The 21370-nt window shown below is 35.8% G+C and overlaps 5 protein-coding genes across 6 annotated transcripts; 3 read left to right on the forward strand and 2 right to left on the reverse strand.

The window, feature by feature from the left end:
* Positions 1 to 3673: 3673 nt before the first annotated feature.
* On the forward strand, positions 3674 to 5299 carry LOC104718651 (expansin-like B1). Its single transcript, XM_010436430.3, has 4 exons — positions 3674 to 3909; positions 4257 to 4366; positions 4465 to 4776; positions 4879 to 5299. The coding sequence occupies exons 1-4, from the start codon at positions 3777 to 3779 to the stop codon at positions 5074 to 5076; spliced, it is 753 nt and encodes a 250-aa protein (XP_010434732.1). The 5' UTR covers positions 3674 to 3776; the 3' UTR covers positions 5077 to 5299.
* Positions 5300 to 5500: 201 nt separating this feature from the next.
* Positions 5501 to 8913, forward strand: LOC104718652 (general transcription and DNA repair factor IIH subunit TFB2). Of its 2 annotated transcripts, none has more exons than XM_010436431.2 (15): positions 5501 to 6012; positions 6179 to 6346; positions 6449 to 6517; positions 6616 to 6709; positions 6834 to 6934; positions 7019 to 7064; positions 7139 to 7198; positions 7283 to 7351; positions 7479 to 7562; positions 7684 to 7767; positions 7863 to 7948; positions 8038 to 8128; positions 8294 to 8374; positions 8517 to 8591; positions 8679 to 8913. In XM_010436431.2, the coding sequence occupies exons 1-15, from the start codon at positions 5900 to 5902 to the stop codon at positions 8814 to 8816; spliced, it is 1359 nt and encodes a 452-aa protein (XP_010434733.1). In that variant the 5' UTR covers positions 5501 to 5899; the 3' UTR covers positions 8817 to 8913. The 2 variants fall into 2 exon arrangements, 1 of the variants encoding a protein (XP_010434733.1); XR_015568448.1 differs by having other exon boundaries at positions 5505 to 6012; positions 7283 to 7346.
* A 416-nt stretch (positions 8914 to 9329) lies between these two features.
* LOC104718653 (uncharacterized) lies at positions 9330 to 11360 on the reverse strand. The gene is made up of 4 exons (XM_010436432.3): positions 11045 to 11360; positions 10639 to 10760; positions 10175 to 10285; positions 9330 to 9754 (listed from the first exon to the last, which is right to left on the reverse strand). The coding sequence occupies exons 2-4, from the start codon at positions 10753 to 10755 to the stop codon at positions 9500 to 9502; spliced, it is 483 nt and encodes a 160-aa protein (XP_010434734.1). The 5' UTR covers positions 10756 to 10760; positions 11045 to 11360; the 3' UTR covers positions 9330 to 9499.
* A 468-nt stretch (positions 11361 to 11828) lies between these two features.
* Positions 11829 to 15179, forward strand: LOC104718655 (uncharacterized). Its single transcript, XM_010436435.3, has 9 exons — positions 11829 to 12286; positions 12513 to 12577; positions 12679 to 12740; positions 12832 to 13941; positions 14030 to 14108; positions 14200 to 14313; positions 14396 to 14521; positions 14599 to 14684; positions 14815 to 15179. Exons 1-9 carry the CDS (start codon positions 12142 to 12144, stop codon positions 15038 to 15040), a joined length of 2013 nt encoding a protein of 670 aa, XP_010434737.1. The 5' UTR covers positions 11829 to 12141; the 3' UTR covers positions 15041 to 15179.
* LOC104718654 (protein SUPPRESSOR OF npr1-1, CONSTITUTIVE 1-like) lies at positions 15134 to 20963 on the reverse strand. Its single transcript, XM_019230580.2, has 5 exons — positions 20360 to 20963; positions 17997 to 19074; positions 17578 to 17886; positions 17020 to 17496; positions 15134 to 16592 (listed from the first exon to the last, which is right to left on the reverse strand). The coding sequence occupies exons 1-5, from the start codon at positions 20818 to 20820 to the stop codon at positions 15441 to 15443; spliced, it is 3477 nt and encodes a 1158-aa protein (XP_019086125.2). The 5' UTR covers positions 20821 to 20963; the 3' UTR covers positions 15134 to 15440.
* Positions 20964 to 21370: the final 407 nt, after the last annotated feature.

The raw sequence follows: 21370 nt of genomic DNA on the forward strand, positions 1-21370 counted from the left end.
GTCAACAGTTTTAATGACGTCACCGGTTCCTCCTTACGTGCCGGCGAATATGAGTCGTCCAGTGAAACCATCATTTAGATTTAGATTTTAGACTTAGGGTACGCATTTTTTATCATAACCAAACGTTGAAAAAAAAAAAGGGTTCAATCTAATCAGATATTGGTTTTCTTTTGTGCAGTCATCGGTTCTCTACATGTCAGATTTCGAGGCATCATTATTTATCTGACTCTAGTAACTCATGAGACTAATCTGAATTTTGGTAAACAAACACCGTCGGAAAAAAATATTTGTGGTAGAGATGATGATTGTATATAAACTTCCCTTGAAAGTGAATCTCATTCAGAGGGATATTATATAATCTGTGACAAAGGGAATTATATCTAGGAGCCTTAGGGGACTAAAAATCAAATACCATTAAGTGGATTACAACCAAACCAACAACATAAAGGGTTCAGTGAATTCTCTACTTAGCTTCTATTCGAACTAGACTTATAGCATCCTTTTTGTCTTTCTAATCTTCTCCTAATAAGCTTACTTGTATTATAACAACAATTTTTTTATTATTCAAATATAAAGCTAGGCTGCTGGTAATATCCTACCACTCAATGTGTACTCTTATTGACATCACTAAAATTAATATATACACACCTAAGAGCAACTGCTACTTACGTGGTGTGTTTATCTTATTTTACCTTAGTTTATGAGTTTTAGAAAGTTAAAGCGCTTTTTTTTATTTTCCATATTTTATAGATGCAGTGGTAGGTTAGTAGCAACTTGTGTGTTTCTTACTCTTTAGAAATGTTTTTTTTGGTCGTAAAATCGTATAGACGTAGGCTTACCGGATCCTAACTCGAAGAACATGCTATAGAAGAAAACAATTTCGGGGAAATGACCGAACCGTGTTTTCTGTCAAAATATATAATTGGCTACAACTTGCAAGGGCATGTCTTTATTAGATAAGGAAAAAAAATGTTATCTTGAAAATCCTTCTTGTGAAAAAATCAATGAAGGCTTAGTGATTCAAAAAATAGCACGCTTGGCATATTCTATTGAGTTCATGCATCCAATACACCAAAGACCAAACAGTTAGTCGCAAATCAATCTATTAAGTATTAGGTGTCATTTAACCAAAAAAAAAAGTATTAGGTGTCATGAACTTCTCATTTTGGAGGCACGACCTATCATTTTTTAGATAATTTACTAGACCAAAAGTTACATGCCCCCACCACCATTGTCTATTGCATCACATATTTTGGATATTTTCCTCACTCTCATTTTTAATGCACTATATATAGATAACTTTATATATAAGAAATCTACAATAACAATCCCCATTATATATCTTCAATACACAATATAGCGAGATTTTTTTTTTTTTTTTGAAAAAAAATAATATAGTGAGAATGCATCAACCAGAAAATAATAGCATAGCTCGGTATGTGAATCTCCAGTTATAAGAAAATGGAGATAGTTATGGTTCACGGTCTTCAATGTTCCAGGTTTTACAATTGGGAATTTTGTTAGAAGTTCCATTTTCAGAATTAAAGTTTTGAGAAATGCTATTTCATTATTTTCTTTTTAATTATGTCATTTGCTGTTTTTATGTTATAGAATTAAAATACTATAATACCCCTTAAAATAATGAAGGAAAGAAAATAAAAAAAAATCATTAATTTTTGGGCAAACATTTTTTTTTTAATTATCATTGTTTATACACATGTAGATATAAAAGAGATTGAAGTTGGTGGAGTTCTCCAGGTCAATAATATGGTTGTCTTCCGAGAATTCATCAATTTCAAGTCTGCGCAATAGACAACAAACATGTGAGTTTGATGAATTTAATATTTTTTTAAATAAATTGGTCATCTAGAAGTTAATAGACAAGATGAGTTGGAAAGATAATAGTAAGCCTATTGTGGTCCACCAACAGAGACATACCTTCTCTGTGTATCATTGTTGTCCTCCAAGAGTTTGATGGACTTAAGATATTCAAATAAAATTTGGTCCATCAGGAACTTAATAGACAACATGGTTGGATAGACAAAAAAGTAAGTGGTCCATAAATGAAAATCTAGTGGACAAAACAAAGATAAAGCTGGTCCACAGAGGCATACCTTCAATGTGTAGTAACATTGTTGTCCTCCGGGAGTTCTCAAATGTCAATATGAACGTCTTCAGACCTGTGAGATAGATAACATACATGTTAGTGTGATGGACTTAATGTTCTAAACTAAAAAGTGGTCCACCAGGAACTTAACAGACAACATGGTTGGATAGAAAAAAAGCAAGCGTATTATGGTCCAGAAATGAAAATGCAGTGGACTAAACCAAATATAAGACTTGTCTAAAGAGACATACATTTTTTGTGTAGTAACATTGTTGTCCTTCAGGAGTTCACCAATGTCATCTTGAACGTTTTTAGACTTGTGTGATAGACAACAAATATGTTAGTGTGATGGACTTAATGTTATTTACTAAAAAAAAATTTGTCTATCAAGAACTTAATAGACAACATCGTTGGATAGACAAAAGTAAGCATACTTTGGATCAAAAAGATAAAAACTAGTCCATAGAGATACCTTCTTTTGTCAATCATATTGTCATCCTCCGTGAATTCTCCAATGTCAAACTACCAATTGCAATAAACTTCATACGTCAACAAAAAACGGATCTGGTCTAATATAAGGAAAAGTTTTGTCCGTAAGAAAAACGGGTCTGGTCCACTAAATAGGTTGAAGGACAAGTTTGTGGTGGACAAATCTGGCTAGGCGTTGGATCTGGTCCTTCGAAGTTCCAACCTAGCAGCATGTGTTCAGCGTTGCATCAGATCTCATCGTGAGTTCTAGGAGTTTGTCAACATCTCCTTTGATGGCCTTGTTGTTGCAGAAACCAATCTTCGGAGGTTTTTCTTGATTTCTCTGGCGCTTCCATCAAATCTTCAACTCCTTTACTATAAGGTTACAGCTTTAACAGCTCTTTTTGGTATGTTCGACGGAATTTTGTAGAAGAAAGAGAGGAAAGAGAGATGTGAGAGAAGAACTAACGAGATGAGAAGATATGGAATAAAATGAAAAGAAAAAATAAAAGAAAGTGGGATAAGATTAGGTTTTTGCAATTGAGAGGGTGGGAAAGAGGAAAGTTTGATAATTTTAAATTAAGGTTGTAGCACCCGGAAAAAGAATTTTGCAAAAATGGCATCTCTGACAAGTTTAGACATTATTCATAGCACATCTAATAATTTTCTCTTTACAGTTTCTACACAATTAAAAGATAAAATGGACAAGATTATAAGAGATAGTGTTCTAGTCCACTAACAGATATTCATACTTGATATTTAATAATTTAGTACCATACTATTCGGTAACCAAGACTAAGATCTATGCAAAGAATAAAAGTGCGTATATAATAAGAAATATCTATTTTGAATCTTTTGGGTTGATGCCAACTCTACAGCTACATTGGCATATGAATGATGTAACATTTATTTTAACATTTGAGCCGATCAAGTTAAACTATAAAATTGCGTAATGCAAGTACGCGTTATAGCTAATATAAATTTGAGTTAGCTTTAAGCTTTTTGCCAAGTGGAAAGTAACAAATAGTAATCAATTGTATAATATTAATAAGCACTCTAGCTTCAACTATAAATACCCTATTAAGCCTTGCCTCTATCTCCACATATCTTTTGTTATACCAATTATATTATTTTTCCTATCGTGCTTGTTGAGAAAACGGAAATACATAATCTTACAATATTTTATAGATAAGATAGCATTATGAAGCAATCTCACGCTTTGTTTCTTCTACTCGTTCAAGTCATTGTTCTTTTGCCTCTCCATTGTCTATCCGACGATTTTGTTAGCTCTAGAGCTACTTATTATGGCAGCCCGGACTGCAAAGCAAATCCTCGTACGTATTTTAATCAGTTATTGCTATATAGATTATGGTCCTTAATTATTAGTTTTTCATTAGTATAGTACGACGTAACATCTCATTATGAACCTTCACTAATTAATTTATGCATTATCTACGTATAGGTTCTTTATCCAAATTCTTAATATAGAATTGAAACGATTCCATTAATTAAGAGTGTCCATATCATCAGTTCGAGTATGACATTATTACGTAATTAGTTAGTAGACCTTTTTCAATAATCTGTAAGTATTGGATAAAATTCCTAGTACTTTCTATAAAAAAAAAATGTTATTTGTTAACGAGAATAAAAATATGTTTATCATTGACTATTATATATGCAGGAGGACATTGTGGATATGGAGAATTCGGAAGAGATATCAATAATGGTGAAGTGAGTGGTGTTTCATGGCGACTATGGAACAATGGAACCGGCTGTGGTGCTTGTTACCAGGTTTATATATTTCAAGCTCATTATATATTTCATCATGCTAATTAAACTATGTCCATCACTAAGTAACCTGATATTATAATTTAATGAACTATACAAAGGTGAGGTGCAAAATACCACCACACTGCAGCGAGGAAGGAGTATACGTAGTGGCTACGGACTCCGGCGAAGGACATGGTACGGACTTCATCTTAAGCCCTAAGGCGTACGGACGTATGGCCCGACCAGGCACAGAGAATCAGCTCTACTCCTTCGGCGTGGTGGACGTTGAGTACCAGAGGATCCCTTGCCGGTACGCAGGGTATAACCTGGTGTTTAAGGTCCATGAGAAAAGCTATAATCCTCATTATCTTGCCATCCTTGTTTTGTACGTTGGTGGTGTTAATGACATCCTCGCCGTTGAAGTCTGGCAGGTAACTTAATCTAAGATTATTACAAAACAAAACAAGTATATGTATGTTATGGTTTAAACATTAATTAATATATGATATATGGTTGTGTATGCATGATTTTAGGAGGATTGCAAAGAGTGGATACGTATGAGAAGAGTGTTTGGTGCAGTTCACGATTTACAAAACCCACCAAGAGGTGCTCTCACATTGAGGTTCTTAGTCTACGGAAGCGCCGGTATCAATTGGGTCCAATCACCAAACGCTATTCCCGCCGATTGGACAGCCGGAGCCACTTACGACTCCAACATTCTACTTACTTAAATTCCATATCAGTGTTTATATATATATATATTTTTATGTATGGTTTCTCTATGTAATGGCTAATACGTATATTTAAATAATGCCCCCCTAGACCAATGATAATAAAACAATCGTAGTATAGATTCATATAGTTTATGTATTGTATCCGTTAAAGAAAAATGTAATGATTTGTATGAGTTCGATTTCCATGGAATAAATCAGTAATAAAATATTAAATTTAACAGATGATCAAACGTAGCGTAAGCATTATTTACATTTTTGGTCAGTCAATAATCATATAAATATAGTCAACCTCTTTTCATGCTATGAATACAAAATTGGCGCGAGTTTTTTTCTAACACACATATAGGCCCATCAGTATTCCTAGGGCCCGTTAAATTCTCATTAGAAATAAAAACGACACCGTAACGTAGGTTCTTCTTCTAATTACGACAATGCAATTGAAGTATTGAACCAACCGGAGAAAATCGGAGGTGGCTTCTTAATTTCATTCATCTTCGAATCCTGAACCTGGTCATCTTCTTCGATCGATTTCGTCAGTTTTCTTCGATTCTAGGTGATAATCGATTCTGGAGTTCTTCGAGACAAGCAGTAGAGGATTCAAACCCTAAATTCATAACAGAAACTCGCTAATTTAACACCTTCCTTGGAGTGTTCTTCTTCAGTCCTGTTTTTGGATTTTGGGTTGATGCTTTTGTTTATCTAGTTTTGCGTCGATTGAGGCAGAAACCCTAATTTCGTGGACACTGTGGAAGTGGAAGCTCACAGTTAGTACACTCTTTCAGAAGTGGTCCTGTGAGTAGAAATCCCTATTGGTTAAAGGATGCCTCAAGTTAAGATCATCGCGAAGAATTTTATGGACATGGTGGCGTCTCTTCCCGCCATCAAGCTTGACAAGCTCTACAACAATGCCTTCATCTGCGAAGCCATCCTCAGGTTAATTTTTTATGTGTCTGTTTTTGTTTTGAAACATAGATTAGTTTTATATGATTTGAAGACCAGTAAGAGTAGTTATGAAGTGTGTGTTTTAGAGGATTTTGTTGCTGATCATTTGGAGAAAAAAAACAAGTTGAGGAACTTAATTAATTGAGATGGTTATCAGGTCTTTGCCGCCTCTTGCAAAGAAGTATGTACTGCAGATGTTGTACATTGATGTTCCTGTACCTTCTACGATGATAGAGGAGTGGGTGCTTGCAGATGGCGCATCTAAGCATAGAGTTGCTATTGATCGACTGATTCAATTACGCATTTTTTCAGAAATTGTAGATAGGTATGCGTTCTTGGTTCTATTATTGATACTATCATTGTTAAAGACTTGTTCAGATGTTATATATTCTCTTGACGTTGGATGTTAAAAATCCTACTTTTGCAGGAAAAGGGGAACCAGTTACAGCCTCAACCGTACATTTCAGAACAATCTTCAGAAACATATTATTTCCGGGTAAAGGCATTGTTACGTTGATGTTATAGTCCTTTTTCGTTATATTTTCTCTAGGTTTTTGGAGAAGATGCTGATGAGCCAAAAATTGAATTTTGCAGTGGAGTTTTACCTAGAGAGCCTATGAATTCCGACAATGCCATTAAGCTTCCAAGTCTACAAGAACTCGAGGCCTATGCCCATAAGAAATGGGAGGTCTGTGTATTTTCTTGATTTTGTTTATTGATAATACTAGTAAGATGGAAGCAACTGTAAAGAAGAAATCTCTTTTCAATATGAATTTGGATTGTATCTGATGATGTGCACTAATTTTTTTCAGAGTTTCTTGCTACAACTCATAAATTCGGGTCATGGTGAGAAGCTAACTGGCATCAGTGAATCTATGATGAAAATCTTCCAGCGAGGTTTATTGAGTCAGAGGTAATGTTATTATTATACAGGTCTGTAGATGCATAATAGTGGCATATAGCCTCCCTATTGAACACAGTTCACGTGATATTGCAGAGACAAATATGGCCCAAGATTAACTGAGAGTGGCTTTCAGTTTTTGGTATGCAATATGTGAATCAGTGATCTTCAGTTTCTTGTATATATATATGTAACCTTATTGACCCTAATTTGCAGCTGATGGATACAAATGCCCAGCTTTGGTACATTATTCGAGAATACATATCGAATGCCGAGGTATGTATCATGCCTTAACAAGGTTTAGTTAAGTTGAAATCTCTATTTTGCTGAATGAATAACCCAATACAAATTGTTGTTCAGGAACGAAATGTAGAACCAGCAGACTTGATTTCGTTTTTGTTGGAGCTTAGTTTCCATGTTACTGGTGAGGTATAATTGAACTTCACAAAAAAGTCATTTCAAGCGTTCTTGTTCTTTCTTTTTTTCACTCTTACTTGATTTAGCTGGAAGCTTGTTAATTGTTTCGTTGAGCTCAAACATCTTATACACATTGCAGGCATATAACTCAAATACGTTGACAGAGGTTCAAAGAAAAACACTCAAGGACCTTGAAGACTTGGGATTAGTCAAACTTCAACAGGTTAGACTTGGACCATTTGTAATATTACCAAATAGCAAAAGAAAAAAACTTTGCAATAGTTGAAATCAGAGAGATTATAGAACTATATCATAAGCGGAGCTAATCTTTCTAATTATTAAAGGGAATGAAAGACAGTTGGTTTATTCCTACTAAACTGGCTACAAATTTATCAGTCAGTCTGGCAGATTCATCATCTCGAAAAGAGGTCACACCTTTTTTTATCCCCCTCTTGTCCATTTCTACATACTACCAACATCTTCTTGATTTTGAGTATCATTGCTGTTTGTTATTCCTCATCAGGGATTCGTCGTGATGGAAACAAACTTCAGGATGTATGCGTACTCAACGTCTAAGTTACAGTGTGAAATTTTACGTTTGTTTGCGAGGTAGTAGCTCCTGAACATCGACCTGAAACTCTACTCATCTGTGTTTTGAAATCCTTCAGGTCTAAGTAGTTGCTGCTTTATTTTTCCAGGATAGAGTACCAACTTCCAAACCTTATTGCTTGTGCAATCACAAAGGAAAGTTTGTACAATGCATTTGACAATGGCATCACATCAGACCAGGTACCTTTGGTTTCAGTTGAAAAACATTTTGAAGTATCCATCCAATTACTTATGCTTACACTTGACCAGACCCATACTGTCCATAAGATGGTGATCAAATTGCTGATGCTTTTCTTAAAAGTTACTAAATGATCATTTTTTTTCCCTTTCTTTTTGCTGTCACAGATCATAACTTTTCTCCAGCAAAATGCTCATCCACGATGTGCTGATCGAGTCCCATGTATTCCAGAAAATGTCACAGACCAGGTTTATACACCCTCCTTCCATTTAGTGTCAATTGTATTAAAATGTGTATAGGATTGGTTTATAGCTTGAAAGGTGTGTACTATCTCTGCTACCTGATATATCAGGCTTGTGCTGATGAATTTAAATGTATTGTTTTTGGCAGATACGGCTTTGGGAGGGTGATCTGAAGAGAATCGAGATGACCCAGGCCCACTTCTACGATGAATTTCCTTCAAAAGTAACAAACTTGAATCCTCTTAATTTTTGTTTAATGCGTTATATAGGAAATCCCAGTAACCAAAAATGTGCAACATTATGTTGGCAGGATGTGTTTGAGGCAGCTTGTGACTTTGCTCGGGAATGGGGAGGCCTTCTCTGGGAAGACTCTAAGAGAATGCGACTTGTTGTGAAATCTGAAGTTCACAATCAAATGCGTGAGTTTCTTCATACCCAAAGCAAATAATAAGTAAGGAACTCACATTTTGATCTCTTTCTTGGTTAAACCAGAACCTCATGTTTTGCTACTACAAAAGATATAAATCGTAAGATTTCAGCAGAAAGAGAAAGATGTCTTGTTTCTTTATATTAGTTCTTATCCTGGGAACCCATTTTGTGCCGTGTGGACTCTGCTACCAGCTTTAGGAATATACCTACCAATCATGTCAAAATCACTGATGCATATATAGTCTGAGAGATGCCCCATTTTTATGGTTTTGTAAAACCGGTAAAACAGTTTACAGATTACAGTTGATATCAATCTGAAGCAAACTACACATCTTTCCAATACTATGCACAAACACTCGTCATATTTTTTCTACATTTAAACGCACACGGCAAACTTATTTGGCAGTAGTGTTAACTGATAACTTAATTCAAAATATTCTTCAGTTGATCTTATGTTTATTTGAAAACAATATATTTGGGATAATCCAACCAGGGCCACCTCTACAAGTTCTTGCACGCTAGACAGTAGACAGACCAGAAACTCGGTTTTGTCTCTATTCAGTCAACAAAATTCCAAATTATTAAAACCCTGCAAATGCGAGGCTGCGATCTCAGCTTAATCAAGTAAGATAATTTTAACCGTTGGATGTGTACAGAGACTCTGAATCTATTATGTGTCAACATGAAGACAAAGATCAGTCTTTATTTTGCTTGAGCTTTTTCGTTGGCTGAGGATTCTGAATCCTGGATCTTCTCTCCCGTGTTTGCCTCTGCACTCATATTTGCATTTCCACGTGCCCGAGCGAGTCTCTCAGCCTCTTCAATCTTTCTTATAGCTTCCTGTTGTGTTGCGTTCATCATTGTCCCCATCGTTTTCTTCTCTCCTTCGAGCTGAATCTCCATTATGGTACCAGCTTGCTTGTCTATCGGTTTGAAGTAGTCTTCAATCTGAGCCTCCTGTATTGGTAATAGACCCGAAACAAACTCAAGACTTGAAATTCTCCCTTTTTTTTTTTTTTTTTTGGACAAAAGACTTGAAATTCTCCTAACACGGACAAAAGTAAAACAAAGATGGAAAGCTTTCTAATTTGCGAAACACAAGCTCTGGTGACTGGTCTCGTTTCGCTATTTCGGTCTTTCCTTCCAAAACGTTATGCTATCAAAATCTCAAACACCAAAAAAACTAAAATCTTTTTCCCATCTTTGAATGCTTTGGATCAAAAAGGCACTTAGCAGACACGATATCACAAACATTTTTGATGACACTTAATGTACATATATAGGCTTATAGCTGATATTAAGAAAGTGATAAACTCGATGGGAGTAAAGCAAACAATTTGCAAAGTTGGGGACTGAGGATAAAGATAAGAGACTAACCGTATTCTCAATCTGCTTATTCAAATTCTGCATCTCCTCAACCATACGGCGGACTTCAGATAATACAATCTGCTCTGGGAGTCTGTTTATCTCAGCTTTCCTTTGTTGGGACTGCAAGACCAATGGTTTGAATCAGATAAAAAGGTATCCATGAGTACCCTTGCTAGAAGCTAGAAGTCATAACTCTCGTTGAACATATATAACACCTAAGTCTATATATGATTAGGAAACTCTAACTGAAGGAAAATCTGATTTCATCACACTTCAAATGTACAATATTGAAGTAAGTATTCTGCACACAAGTTTATAGACATACAAGCTGCTTCAATGTCTCATCCTCAATCAAGTAGAAAAAAGGTTCTTCAAAAGTATACGATCAACTTTGGTCCAAGAAAAGTCAGAAACTAGGGTTTCATCAACTTAATTATTCTACCATTCATACTAAGGCATGGTGAGAAAGAAACCTGCTGGATACGCTTTTCGAGTTGCAACCTGTAAGTCCGGATTCTCCGTTCTTCATACCCAGAGAGGACTCTCACATAGAACATTGCTTTTCTCCCATATTCCAGCAGCTTGTTCATCTTTCCTGCAAACCATCACGAGTTATTCCAAACAATCAATGAATAGCAAAAACCCTTCTGATCACAAATCACTTTGGCTGAGGATGACATTATAAACAATCTATGAATACATCAAATGAACATGACAGCTTATAACTATTATAAGCTCCTCCGATACATAATAGAATCAAACTATATAGATCTATATCATTCGCATCGAAGAAGACTACGAAATGACGAAAATCGTAGGTTCAATTCACAGCAAATCAGAGGGAATCGAAATGATAATCACGCAAAAGTGTAAACGAACCTCAATTAGGAACTAAATTATCGATCGACAGAGACGGGATTGCTGAAATGAGATGATAACTCAAAAGACTTGACTCTGCCACACAAACCACACAAGCGAGCGACGAAGAACAAAATATTCAGGATTCCGTGAGATACTCCGATCGAAAATATCTGTTATTGGTTCTACAATAGACTGAGGATGAGGAACTCCGGCTCCGGCGGCAAGAAAACTCCGTCACCGATCTCTCTCGCTTGACTTAGAAGGGGGGATAATACCAAAATATGTTGCTTCTCTCTCCCTTAGTGGGCTATAAACGGGCCTTTTAATTTGAAGCAGGCTTTAATGGGCTTAACCGGCCCGATATGTCGTGCCAATAAAATAAAATTCTCTAGCGCTTCGGCTCTGCAGTCACATGTAGCCGTTGATTGATTCTCGACTGTCTCACAAGTAGCCGTTGAAAATAAATTCTATTGATCAATTCCTATTTGTTTCAATTTTAAAATTTATTACTAGGCTCCAAACTCTTTAATTTCAACCAATTATTTTGGTTGAAATACCGATGAATATTGAATGTTTAGATCGCTGACGTCTTTAATTAAAAAAAAAATAGAAGAGAAATGTTGTGTATTACGGTATAATTACTTTGATCAATTAAATTGAATACAGATCATTTTTGAATCTGTCGAAGAATACAAAGCAAAAATGATTTGTAAAGTTTACAAAAAAAAAAAAAAAAAAAAAAAAAAAAATTTGTAAAGAAACAAGAAATATATGCCTGCATTACGGGATTTGGTTTGGTTCTGTGGAAATGCCGGTTTAAAAGAACCGGTTTTGCTTCTTCTTTCTTTCTTTATCCTCCTTTTCCTTCAGATTTACTTTATTCACGATGAAAGAGAGATGCTCAAAATCGAAGTAGTGACGAAAGTAACCCTGAGAAGAGACCATTATTACAATCCTTTCCACTTAACGGCTAGTTTTTGTGAATGTTTCCTTCATCAATCATCTTGTCTGAGCTAAAAAAGACACGCACCAAATTAGACACAACTCTTTCTCTCTTTCTCACTCTCTGTTCCTCTCTCAGTGAATCTCTAATTTTATTGATAATTTTAGTGTAAATGGAGGCATTCGAGCATATGATAGTGGACGAGTTTACCGAAGAAGACTTCTACGAGACGATAGAAGCTCCCAAGTTTGTAGACCTCACCGCACCAGATCATCGCCCTGAAGGAGATGATCGTTACTGGTTCTGTTCCAGAGTTGGTCTGAATCATTTTTACATTTTACTGTTTTTTTTTTCCTTTCGGAAATTTGAATCATACCATTTATATTCCAGAGATCTGGGAAATTCGATTTTGATATTTTCTGAAAATTGCTAAATTAGGGTTCTTAGTGAACAGTTTTTTTTTTTTTTTTTTTTGGTTTGACTTTTAATTGGAACGTGTTTTGATCCGTTTTTGGTTTCTTGGTGATAATGTGTGTACCTTAGGATGTGATCAGAAGCATGAAGAGTTCATGGATTCGGAAGCAATCTACAAAACATTCCTTCTTCGGGTTAGCTGAAAGATCTAAACTTTTTTTTTAATTCTTTTCTTCCTTATTTTGATTTTGTTTAGAATAAATTCACCAACTTTGATGTTAATCAACATTACTAGGTCATGGCAGCTAGGAGTCCAAGTGTTCGTCTTCGAAAAGCTCTTTACAGAAAGGATTTCAGGTAATTAAATTCAAATTGTATATGAGAAATGTGTTTTTAACTTAAGAGAGATCATCACTGAAATGTGTGTTACATACTTTTCTTGTTACAGTGTTGATCCTAAATGCCCCAACACGGTTCCTGCAAAGCCCTCGAGATCACGCGTTTCTAGATTGGCTATGATCTCATCCATTCCTCAGAAGGGTAATGGTAATGTCATCAGGTCAAAAGAAGTAAAAGTAGTTTCCACAAACAAGAATGCAACTCCAAAGGCAAAGGTGAAAGGGAAAGAGTCATCAGTGATCTCATCAGTTCCTCAGAAGGCGTTAACTGAGAGAAAGAAGCAAATGCATAGTCCAGCCGCTTTTAGGAGTGTACAGAATCCTCCGAGAAATGCAACAATCAAGGTGTCCGAAAACAGAGTTGTTGCGAAGGCTTTGGTGTTTCAATCACCAAAGAAGTTGGTGAAACTTAAGAGATCTGTGGAGCTTTCTTCCTCGGTGAAGAAGTTGTGTAATGGGATGAGGAAGCTTGAGATTGAGAAAAAAAGCAACGGTTTAGGGTTTAATCATAAGGCTGGGAGTTCAGTTCCATCTAGAAGACCGCTAAAGACACGAGAGGTGAAGAGCCGAGTGTTTGATTCTGTGCGGTCACAGAAACAGAACGATGAGAAAACCAAATGTGTCAGTACTTTGAAGAAGAGGGTTAAGAAAAAGGAAGAGCCTGTGCTTTCCCCTGATGCTTCTAAAGCTCATGAAGCTAATGGCAAGGAACTTAAGAATCAATCTTTGCCAGAGACTGAAAAAACTAGTGGAGATGAAGATCTCATGGTCGAAAACAAATGTGAAGAATTAACAAACACATTGAAGGTTAACATGAATGCTCAACTCCAGGCCATAGAAGATCCTGCTGTAATAAAGGAGAGTGGACAGGCAAAACAATATCAAATTGCAGAGATTGAAGAAAAGGAGAATGCATTAGCTTTGGACTGCGAGGACAAAGAAAATGCTACTATTGCAGCGGCTGTCGATAGAGAAGATATTTCTGTAATAGAGGTGAGTGGACTGGACAAAGCAAAGCAATGTGAGGCTGTGGAGATTGAAGACAAGGAAAATGCATTACCATTGGAGTGTGGGAACAAAGAAAATGCTACTAATGAGACGGATGTGGTTGATAGAGAAGGCGATAATAAGGAAAATTCTTCAGCCTTGGACAATAACAGGTGAGGAAAATGTTGTTTGCTTGCTTTACTTTGGGTTCTCTTTAACGCATCACCTCACAGATATACTTGTTTTGTGTGAATCTTGCAGAAAAGTCGACCAAGCCACCTACCCTTTGTTGAGAAAGAAAGTCTTTGGCAAGAAAGAAAATTTTAAAACTACTCAAAAGGTATGTTGCATAGCCTATGTACCTTCTGTATACTTATTAATTGGGCTCTACTATTATCTATTGTGTATTTATATGCTTTTGTTTGGACCAGGTTATGACAGCAGCAGATAAATGTTTCAACGGCAAGACTGTTTCGGCCTGTACTCGTGTGAAGTATACGAAACCTAAGCTCACGAATCCAAAGCCTTTTCGACTTCGAACTGATGTATGATGCGCAATAATCAAAGATATATTCTCTCATATGCAACTCTGGTTATTTTATTTCTGATGGTAGAATTTTTTTATAGGAAAGACAAATTCTCAAGGAAGCACACACGGAGAAGAAACCACAGTGTACTCTTGCCAAAGAAGAAACTGCAAGCATTATGGGGTTCCATGGTGAAAACTTGGGTCCAAAACATCAGCCTGTTCGAGTAAGTTCTTTGTGAAGCATATCAATGTTCATCGCGTGAGTGTTTCTTTTGGTGATATAATAATCTCCAATCTGCAGGTAGAAAAAAACATAACTTCCCGGCTAAAAGCTCCAAGAGGAACATCCACTACACTTGTCTCTGAAAACATGATTAATAGCAAGAGGTAAAAACTGCTTGATCAGAAAGAAAATGTTTATTCTCTCACTTTAGAGAAAATGGCAAACGAGTCTTGACTTGTTGTAGCAGTTACCTTTTCTCGCAATGTAATCTGAAAATTTTGTGCATTTTCTCAGGGTTGCATTAGGTAGAAAGAAGCAAGTGGCAAGGAAAGGAGTTGAAACCGTGAAGGAAACCTCACAGGTGAATGGAGAATCTAAGGAAGTTGCAATCATCAACAAACCTGCTGTTTGTGCTATTGCTTCAGGGGAGAAAAGACATGCAACTGTCCCAAAGGGACCAAACTTCCACAGTATTCATATCCCTAAGAGCTGTACGAAGAGAGTGGCATCACAAGTCTAAGATCGTCTTTTGAAATATATGTGGTTTAATTCACACGAGAATCTTGTAATTTTTTTTGATCTTTGAGAATTAACAATATGGAGCTTGTTTTAGTGTGTGTAATTATTTGCTCAGTATTTCAGATTGATACAAAAGAAAATTCAGCTGTTAAATCCCAAACACAAAGATTTTTCTTTAATAAGAGTTAAAAAAAGGAGAAAGGAAAAGATACAAAGATGTGTTTCATCTCCATAAGAAGTTGCTCGAAGAGGCAGAAGACAACGATACATTACTAGTACCTTAAACTTCCAAGTCAAAGCGTCAATCCTGTGTTCACCACAGTTTGGTCACATGGTAAGAAGTTTGAAGGTATCTGTCATCTGCACAATAAATCAAGTGGATTTGTTCTGGTGAATATAGTTTATCCAATGTTCATGTCCTTCCACTCTACATCGCATGGAGACTGTTCAGAGCTTCTATCATTAACATCCGGGTAAGGAGGAACATCCCAGATCCGTACACCGCATCCTTTTATCCTCTGAGTCGAACAAGGACAGTTATCCATGCCGCATTCATGGAAATATCTGTTGCTACGGTAGTAAAAATGAAATTCCAAATAGTTATAGTCCAACTCTGCTGGAGGATCATTGATATTTTTAGTAGGGAGCCAAATTTGGAACAAAGCCAGCTTATCCATCTTACATGAGTCCATGTAAGCGTCTACATAAAACATACCGGTTGTGGCTCTGAAGTACCAGCGTACCTCGATGTCTGGAGTATAGTGGCAACAGCTAGTTAAGGATTCGAGCAAGATGCAAGCCTTAAATCCCAGAAACTCTTTAGAGAGAGAGCTCTTGTGTAAAGGGAAAACTAGGGAACTTCCGGAAGCTCGATGCGTGAAATATGTAGGTACTTCTCCACCTGGTAAGAGAGAATATTCGTTGTTTAGTTGTAGGATGGATCGCCTTGCATCTATATCCAAATTGAAGCAATTCTGGTCTTCAAGGCAAGTCATTGGATTGTGGGAGGAGTGAGGTGTACCCTGGAGAGATTCACAACACTTTGTATGCAATTCAGTACGAGGAAACGTTGCCTTCTCGGCCATTGGTAACAATCCTTCGCAGTCTGAAAAATCTACCATGTGAAGACTGTTCAGTTTCAAAATGTTTGGGGAGATGGTTTCTAACCTCTTGCAACCACTCATTGATAGTACAGCGAGCTCAGAGATATCCTTAATCCAACAAGGAACTTCTTGAATCGCAGTGTGGCTTAGATCGAGATATTGAATCCTTGTTGAGATTTTAGGAAAAAATCTCAACCGTGAACACTCACTGAGTGTGAGGAACTCGAGGGATTCTAAGTTGACGTCTGTTGGAAGAACTTCGAGCCTTGAGCATCCACTCATGTTCAAATCCATCATTTCATGGAGATTCCGAATTGAAGATGGAAGCATAACCAAACTGTTGCAGCCTATGAGAACCAAATACTGGAGATTGGGGGCGTGCGAAAGATCTGGAATCTCTTTCAAGTTTTCAGATCCAGACAAATCCAACCGCCTAAGACTTCCAAGCCCCTTCAACATATATAAGAAGGAAAATAATGCATTAATGTGAGAGAGGAGTTTGAAAAGTGAATAAATTTGTAGTCTTTTTTTTCCTCACTGATTACATCAAACACCCATGCAACGTACGGAACTTTAAGTTTTCTTTACAAAAAAAAAAAAAAAAAAGGAAAAACGTGCGGACCTAAAATGTACAAAACAGATAAATTAATACCCGTAATATAATGTTCAAGTACCGTTTCAAAAACACTATCAAGATTCAAGACGTTAACACCTATAGCCTATATTATGATTTTGACAATACATATAAAACTATATTTGGATTAGAAGCCATTAGTTTCCTTGGGACAGAAATCAATCATCATAGCAAGAATTAAGAAAAAGTCTCCACATCCTAGGCACACAATGAGACCATGCATGGATTTTAAGAAATTTTTACCTTGTCTCCTTCCCATAGCTTCTCAAGCTCGCTGTTTTCCACTTTCAGTTCAACGAGATATTCTGTGGGGAAGTTAGAAGGCATACATCTCATCAGACAACCGTTCCAATATAATTTAGCGAGCCCATAGATATTCTCAATCCAAAAGCAATCTTCTTCTATCTCGGTATCATTTAAAAAGAGTGTTTCAATGTTCATTGAAATCTGAGGAAAACTTCTCAACCGTGAGCATCCATTGAGATTAAGGTAGTAAAGAGATTGCAAGTTGAAACCAGTTGGAAGAACCTCGAGCTTTGAGCATCCCCTCATATCTAACTCCATCAATTTATTGAGATTTTGGATCGAGGAAGGAAGTGACTCCAAAGATAAGCATCTCCAAAGAATCAACTGCTCGAGGTTTATTGCATTAGAAAGATCGGGAATCTCTTTTAAATCTGTGGAGAAAGCCAGATTCATCTTCTTGAGGCTTCCAAGTGGCTGAAAGCAAAGCAGGGACACAAACAGTATAGTATAATAATTTTACACTGAAGATAAAGAATTAAAAACTTTAAATAGTACCTGAATCCCTTCCCATAATTTCTCCAGCTTACTACTCGTCATCTCGAGTACAACCAGATACTTCCCACAAAAATTAGGGGGAATATACTTCAAAGGATAATTACTCCAATTTAGCAATCTAAGTTTACGTGGCAAAGAAACAAGGCCTTGAGGTAAATAAGATAGGACTTCACCAGTCTCCATTGACCACCCCGGGTAAAATTTTAGAAATCGGAGATTGTGCATCCTTTCGAACGAATTTTCGTCTATAGTAAATGGCTTTACTATTTTTGATGGGATAAAATCTATGGCTAGAACATTTTTTGTGCCCTAGAAAAAATATCATCAACAAGACTTTAACAATTTATTAAGCACCAAATATCATGCTGAACATAAAACTCATAATTAGTCAGCATGAAACGCAAATTTAAAACACTTACGGTATTCCTTTTTAATACTTCACGGATATCTTCAGCATCCACCAAGAAACGACGTTTTCCGGGATTTTTGGACTCTCCACGAACAACGTCTCTACCCAGGATCTTTAGCAAATTGTGCATCTCTACAATGTTGTGCGGTGTTATACGTATCAAAGACTTATTAGCCAGCATTTTTAGCCCAATGTTAACAGAAACACCGAGCAAACTTGTGATGTAACCAACTTCCTGGCGATTGAATAGACAAGCAATGTAAAGAAATACATTTTGATCTTCATCATGTAACCCATCGTAGCTTACTCTTAATGTTTTTACAATATTCCCGTCCAAACCCTTTCGGAACCTAGGCAGCATATCTATCCACTCTTTTTTGTCCTTTCCTTTCAAAGATGAACCCAATACACTGAGACCCAAAGGAAGTTTACCCGCAAGGTTTGCAACTTCAACTGCAAGCTCCGTGAAACCATCAAGTGGAGAGTTCTGCCCAAATGCACGTCGACATAGCATCTGAAGAGCCAGATCTTCAGATGGGAAATCCACCTCATAAACATATTCAATCTTGTGAGCCCTAAGAAGTTGTTTGTCTTGAGTGATCACAATTATTCTGCTTCCAGATCCAAACCATGCAGTTTGTCCCACCAAAGTCGTTAGTAGTTCTACATTATCCACATAATTAAGAACGATAAGAACTTTCCGGTTCTTTAGCCTTTGTTCTATCATACCAAAACAATTTATATTTAAATCCTTTTGACAAAGAATTTCTGACAGAAAACGTTGTTCCCAACACAACTTGGTGTCGTACTCATCCCCGTTGGTTCGCCTATAGTCATTTAGGAAAACTCGATGGTGGAATTGGCTAGAGAGTTTGTTGAAAAGAGCTCTTGCTATAACGGTCTTACCAATCCCTGAAGGCCCCACAATCCCCACCATTCTCACTCCCCCAGATTCCATGCACAAGATTGAATTCATTGCCTCTATATGACCTTCAATCCCAACATAATCAGCAAAACTGTTTGAAGGCGTTATAAGTTTATTCGACACATCGTTTGCAATTTTTTCAACCATGTTTGCTTCGTTATCCCTAACCAATACAAGAGAAACATTATGGCATACACCACCCTGACGACCATAAATCTATACTATACTAGTATTTTTGCAGCAGTTAAATATAAGTAAGATTTAAAAAAATAAGAAATTTTTTGTATTTCATTCAAACATAAATATATGATTCTCTTTCATTTTATTTGAATTTATATTTAAATTATTTTGAATTATTCGATAATATATTTAGTTAATAAAATTTGTGATTTTTCCTGCATATGATGTAATACAATTTTTTTAAAACGGATATATATTAATCAATAGATAAATAAAATTACGGGTATAATATCCCACATCGCCTTAAAAATTTAGGCAATAGTTCAAAGTCATAATATAAAAGAGACCAAAATGATTCATAATACAAATGAGTAGAAAGTTTGACTTATCAGACATTCAAACTTAAAACACTTTTATTTGGTTTATTCCGATTCTTTATTTTAAAGATTTTTAAAAGTTAAATATTATAAATATTTAAAATTTTAAAAAGTTAAATATTATAAATATTTATATTTTATAAAAAGTATAAATATTATAAATATTTATATTTTTTAGAAAGTTAAACATCATAAAATGTTAAAAATATTAATAATATTTTATAAATAATATTCAAATATTATAAATATTTAAACTTTATAAACTTTAAATAGTATAAATATTTCAACTTTAAAAAAAAGTTAGAAGACCTTTAAAATATCAATAATATATTTAAACTTTTACGAAACTGCAAATATGAGAAATACTCAACCGTTTTAAGAGTTCTAAGTATTATAAATATTTAAACTTTATAAGAAACGCCAATCTTATAAAATGTAAATGGTTACAACCTTAATAAATAACATATCAACTCAATCTAATATTGACAATACAAAACAATAAATATTAAAAATTAAGATTATATAGTGCGAGTTAAAATATCTCGGGACGGAGTTATATAGCGGGACGGGTTTTGTTGATATTTATATAAATTTAAAATATCATGAATTTGCTGTTAAACGAGTAAAATATCATTTCATTATTTTGTTAACACTATCAGTATCCGAGAATAATTAAATTGATTAACAAATATTATGTAAAAAATAAATTATACTTCAGTATTATATGGTTTAAACTTATAAATACAACTTATAATTTAAATATTTTAACTATAAATAATTTGTCCCGCCGTGTACGCGGGTCCTAATCTAGTTTAACAGTATAATGTCAACAATGAAAATCACAATTAGCATCCAATATATGCTTAAATAACGGAATCAGAAACAACATACCAGTTCCGCAAGTCCTCTCCAGCCAAATTTGCTACCTCTACCAGAGCTCGAATCCAACGTTGTATCTCATCATCTGTTTTATTCCTGCATGTCTCTATAAAGGTTTTACCGAAGTCCCCTGTCTGTTTTCTAACGTCAGAAGGATCAACGTCGTAGAAAACTGGTACCACTAGTTGACCAAACTCCATATAGCAGTTGTGGATCTCGACCAATTCATTTAAGCACCACGTGGAAGAAGCATAATTTTTAGAAAACACAACGACGGAGATCCTCGATTCTCTTATTGCGAATAAAAGTTCCTGAGAAATTGGGTGGCTTCTCATGATCCCGTGGTCTGCAAATGTAGTGATTGACTTGCGATCGAACTCCTTAAGAAGGTAGCTGAGGAATGACTTGCGCACATCTTCCCCTCTAAAGCTCGGGAAGACATCATATCTCCAACTGCGAGAAGAAGAAGCCATGGGAGACGAAGATAGAGAGATAGAAGAGACAAATCAATTTCTGATGATTTTACTGACAACTCATGGTTGAATATATAATTATAAAGAGCGAGAAAAGAAACCTTCAAGGTTTCTCGTATCAGCAAATTGGCCGGCGAAAGACTATTTCTCTCCTACTCTTGGATTTTAATTAAAAACTTAGCAAAGAGTTAAATTGATAGAATTTAAATTAAATGAAATGAAATTAAATTAAATGAAAGAGGAGTTTGGTTCTTTTTCATTGGTGTACGTCCCTCGATCTCACAATGGTAAAGCAGATAATCTTGCGCGACGAATTCGCACAGTTCCACAGATAGTTTACTTATGTAAACAATGTTACTTTATATTGGCTTGTTTGAGCCAATCTTGTCCTCTTGTTGTCAAAAAAAAAAAGTCGACAATTAAAAAAAAAACCCCCACAAATCTTCAACATTGACAACTGTCTACAACATCTCAAACCAATAAACCGTGTACACAAAGCACAAGCATATTCAGCCTAGAACGATTCTTTTATTCGGGAATGTTAAGCGAT

Source organism: Camelina sativa, chromosome 10, assembly GCF_030686135.1.
Source record: "Camelina sativa cultivar CO46 ecotype springtype chromosome 10, ASM3068613v1".
NCBI lineage: Eukaryota > Viridiplantae > Streptophyta > Magnoliopsida > Brassicales > Brassicaceae > Camelina > Camelina sativa.